This window comes from Octopus bimaculoides, chromosome 22, assembly GCF_001194135.2.
Source record: "Octopus bimaculoides isolate UCB-OBI-ISO-001 chromosome 22, ASM119413v2, whole genome shotgun sequence".
In the NCBI taxonomy this organism is placed as follows: Eukaryota; Metazoa; Mollusca; class Cephalopoda; order Octopoda; family Octopodidae; genus Octopus; species Octopus bimaculoides.
Window position 1 is genome coordinate 36,517,208 of NC_069002.1, and position 4,866 is coordinate 36,522,073.

The 4,866-nt window shown below is 37.6% G+C and overlaps 1 protein-coding gene across 1 annotated transcript in view; it reads right to left on the reverse strand.

Moving 5' to 3' along the window:
• The window catches only part of LOC106867757 (transmembrane channel-like protein 3), a 63,067-nt gene continuing 58,201 nt past the window's right edge, over positions 1-4,866 (reverse strand). Inside the window, exons 22-23 of the mRNA XM_014912728.2 lie at positions 2,356-2,638; positions 1-1,756 (exon numbers count right to left, since the gene is read on the reverse strand). Coding sequence (XP_014768214.2) covers positions 727-1,756; positions 2,356-2,638 — 1,313 coding nt within the window. The 3' untranslated portion in view covers positions 1-726. The remainder of the gene's footprint in view (positions 1,757-2,355; positions 2,639-4,866) is intronic.

Genomic DNA, 4,866 nt, shown 5'->3' on the forward strand with positions numbered 1-4,866 from the left:
TAAAAGATAAGCATTTTATTTTCAAACACTACTTGATACATTTTATGGTCAGCTACCAATTTTTTAGTTTGGCTTGTTACACTGTTTAGTTCTAAATAAATAAAGTGAGAAGGTAGCTGTCTGACCCATGTCAAATCTACCTTCTCGCTGTGTTACATACACATGACAGTCAGGTTATCTTCTCATTAGTGTGGATGCTTTGATGGTTTCTTGTTGTTAATTGCTGCTGATACTGTGCTTGATCTGTTGTAGTAGTGACGGTGATACAGGCAGGTTTGTCCTTCAACTGGAGTCAAAGTAAAACATATTATTGTCTCTGCCGATTTGCTTCTCTACCAAAAGGCAGGCAAGCAATTAGTTTGATGGGTTACTTGATAAATAGGTCAAAGTTCACAAAATGGAATAAATTTTGTTGTGAAGAAAAGTTCAACATTTAAGGAGGAATCTTTTGTTGAAAGTGTTTATAATTTAGGTGTGCTGGTTATTGTGTTGGTGGTGCTGTGGTGGTATTGGTGGTGGTGATGATGAAATTTGTGATGTAGTGTTGATGATGTTGGTGGTGTTGTATGATGTTGGTACCTGCAAAGTTGTAGGTGTGCTGGTAAAGATGGTGTTATGATAGTGCCAATGATATTAGTGTTGTGGTGCTAGAGAAGGTGGTATTTTGGTAGTGTTGTGGTGGTGGTATAATGCTGGTAATGGAAAACTCAAAAATATAGAAAAGCATCAATCTTCTTCTTTGCCGTTTCTATCAAATGCAAAGTTGGTAAAACCAAACTTAGTCGGAACTTGGTAGCTGTTAGATAAGTAACTGTCATTTCCTACATATTCTCCTCCTCCCCCTCCTTGTTCATACCCTTCTGCATCTTTTCTCCCTCCAAGAAATGACCCAGACCAATCACCAAAAGGTCCATTATGATCAACATTGGCTCCATCTTGAAGAATATGTGATCTAGGCTGATCGATATATGAACTAGGCTGATCGATATATGAACCAGGCTGATCGATATATGAACTAGGCTGATCAATATACGATTCAGGGTGACTGGTATTTGATCCAGGCTTACCAATATATGATCTAGGTTGATCAAAATATGATCTCATTGGATCAATCTCTGATCTGTTCTGATCAATAATGAATTTTGACTGATCAGAATTTGATCCTGGTTTATGAAAATATGATTTTGTCATATCAATATCTGATCTGTTCTGATCAATATAGGATTCAGACTGATCAATATTTGATCCAGCTTGATCACTATATGATTCAGCTTGTTCAAAATATGATCTGGCTGGATCAATTTCTGGTCTAGTTTGATCAACGTGTGATTTGTGCTGATCTATATTTGATTCAAACTGATGATCCACATGGGATTTCGGTCTGTTGCTGCTGCCACCACTATAGCCGACAGGTTTTCTCTTTGTTAACATTGCTCTGCTTCGCTTTCTCAAACGGTCAGTTGGCCTTCTGGTACCACTGTTTGCAGTCCGACCAAAGTTACTTTCAGATGAAGATGAGGCAACAGCATTGACTGCCATTTCAGTGATGCTTCCATTACTTTCGGAACGATTATTTCTCTGTTGTAAAGAATGGTGAAGTGAGGAATCAAACTGTCCATCTTCGGTAGGGATCTCATCACTTGAATTGACCGTCCATTGTAAGATTTCATTTTCAACATGTCGGATTTCTCTGTTCAGTTGAAACTTCTTCAGCTTGGCCAACTTGATCTCATCTAAATGCGTCTCATACTTGAGTCTGAAAAAAGAGAGAAAGCAGAATTCTTTTTGTATCTATGAAAAATTGGCAATATATATATATATAAATAAATAACGAACCAAGACTCCTGTCTTAGGGTATCAATATCTTCCCCTCTCTCTCTCTCTCTCTCTCTTTTCTAAGGCAGTGAGTTGGTAGAATCATTAGCAGACAAGGCTAAATGCTTAGCATCAGTTTATCCATTCTTACATGCTGAGTTTAGATTCCACTGGGGTTGACTTTGCCTTTCATCCCTTTCAAGGATTGATAAGATAAGTACCAGTTGAGTGCTGGGGGTTGATGTAATCAACTCAGCTCCTCTCCACATAACTGCTGACCTTGTGCCAAAATTTGAAACCAATATTTTCCTCCTTACCACTAGAGTGAGATACCCTGCAAAAATACATCGCTTGACAACTGATGCTGGTGCATCTATGTCCCCATAGCTTAGCGGTTCGGCAAAAGAGACCGATAGAATAAGTACTAGGCTTACAAAGAATAAGTCCTGGGGTCGATTTAATTCGACTAAAGGTGGTGCTCCAGCATGGCCACAGTCAAATGACTAAAACAAGTAAAAGAGTAAAAGAGTTATAATATACCGTTGTGCTTCTCTGTCAGCATGGAGCATTGAAGTATATTTACTGCTGAAGCCTCTTCCATGGTTGACCTTCTTGTTCAGAACACTGGGCAATGATGGTGGTTTCTTAGAAATGATGCTGGATCCCATTTTTGTGTTAGCTGTTGGTGGATTCAGTGTTTTGGCTCTGGCAGTTGGTGATCTGGCTGTGGGTGAAACTAATGTTGAAGCTGAGGTTGGTGATAGGACAAGAGGTGCAGGGGATTTACCTTTAGGTGCCCACCTCTGCTTTCGTTTGGTATCACCTGTTGAAATAGAAATACTGAACATGAGAAAAAGATCTCATATTTGTTTTAGAATATATATATAGACTTGTAAGTGTTTAGTCTGGCTGTCTGTCAGTATTTTAATGTGAAATATATATATATATATATATATATATATATATATATATATATATATATATATATATACATGTATGTATATATTTATGTATATATATATGTATGTATATACATGTATATGTATATCTATACATGCGTGTCTTTGTGTTAGTGTTTGTCCCCCTTCCCCACCACTGCTTTACAACTCGTGTTGGTGTGTTTACATCCCCTTAACTTAGTGGTTCCACAAAAAGAGATTGATAAAATAAGTATCAGGTTTTTAAAAAAATGTACTGGGGGTTGATTCATTCGACTAAAATTTCTTCAAGGCAGTGCCCCAGTATGGCTGCAGTCTAATGACTGAAACAAGTAAAAGGTAAAAGATGAAAAAAATATACCTGCAAATATCAGCAATCAATTTTACACCTACTGATTGATATTAATACCTCTTCCATAACAGTTGCACGAGTCAATCCAGTCCATAAAAATTAAGAAAAGGTGATCCTTACCAAATTCCAACACCCACGTTGAAAGGTTTAAACTTAAACCATTTACCTGAATACAAACACCTGGGCGTTCATATAGTGACTTCACAGCAAATAGAAATTGTCCATTAATTGCAAATTCTTGCAAAAAACCTCCACATTTATATCTCATGGCACAAGGTTGTTTGTATTTTTGGGGTCTACAGAGCATGTGTACATCTAACAATATTCCCACAATTTCTCAAAGACCTGCCACAGAGTGAATATCTAATCGGTTGCACTGCATCCCAGAGAGAGCCACACTGTGCCTCAGTCAGCTTGGATCAATGTTTTCCCTACATCTCTTTCTCAGACATTTAGTGTAGACTTTACTGGGGACGCTCAACAATGGGATTTCTCTGTAATTAGAGCATTCCCTTCTCACCCTTTTTAAAAAATTGGTATTATCACCTTGGATAGCCATTGCTTTGGTGTCTTTCCAGAAGTCCACATCACCTGACATACATCATTCAGCCAGAGAATATCTTCCTTTATTTAAGACTTTTAACATCTCTAACAGAATTCATCCTCTCCAATAGCCTTGTCCCATTTGTGCACCTTAATTACCTCTGTGAGGTTAGTTTTCACCCCTAGATGCATCTGATGTCCACCAGAAGATTTTTTTTATTGTGACTGGATTTAGGAGAATAGCAAGGTATTCTATCCACCTTCCAAAAATACTCTCTCTTCCTCCTGCTGTCACATCCTGGCTGTGGTGTTGGGTCAAAAGGTGGGATACTTAAGGGGCTGCCTTTGTTTGCTTGCAACTAACTAGGTACCTAAACCAGTTAATGAAAGCATAGCACATATTACCAAGCTATACTCATTCAGTATATATAAACGGTAGTTTCTTTCAGTGTCCACCAACCAAATCTACTCACAAGGCTTTGTGCCAGCTCAGGGGTATAGCAGAAGACACTTGGCCAAGGTGTCATGCTTTAGGATTGAACTCAGAACCATGCAGTTGGGAAGCAAACTTCTTACGATATAGCCAGGTCTGCTATGATATGTACACATACATACATACATACATACATGTCTATGTATATACACATGCACACACATATATATGTGTGTGTGTGTGTGTGTGAAACTATTTATACTGTGAAACTTAATTTAATTTTAATTTTTGATAAATTGAATTTAATTGAGTTTTTATCTGTAAATTTGGATTTTTATCCCTAATATCATTATATATATATATATATATAATCTCTGTTCAGATATGTATGTATTTGTTTGTGAGTGTGTGTGTGTGTGTGGGAAGAATACAGGAATGTCATCAAACATCCGGTTACTGGAGATATTTTCAAAATAAGGAGTGTTAGTATCACAAAGAGCAGTCACAGGCACTTTTATTTTATAATAGTACAATATATGTGTGTGTGTGTGTGTCTATAATGAGTGTGTGGTAAGAAACTAGGCACAGGAGTGGCTGTGTGGTAAGAAGGTTGCTTCCCAACTATGTGGTTCTGGGTTCAGTCCCACTGCATGGCACCTTGGGCAAGTGTCCTCTACTATAGTCTCAGGCTGACCAAAGCCTTGCAAGTGGATTTGGTAGACAGAACCTGAAAGAAGCCCGTCGTATATATATATATATATATATATATATATATATATATATAT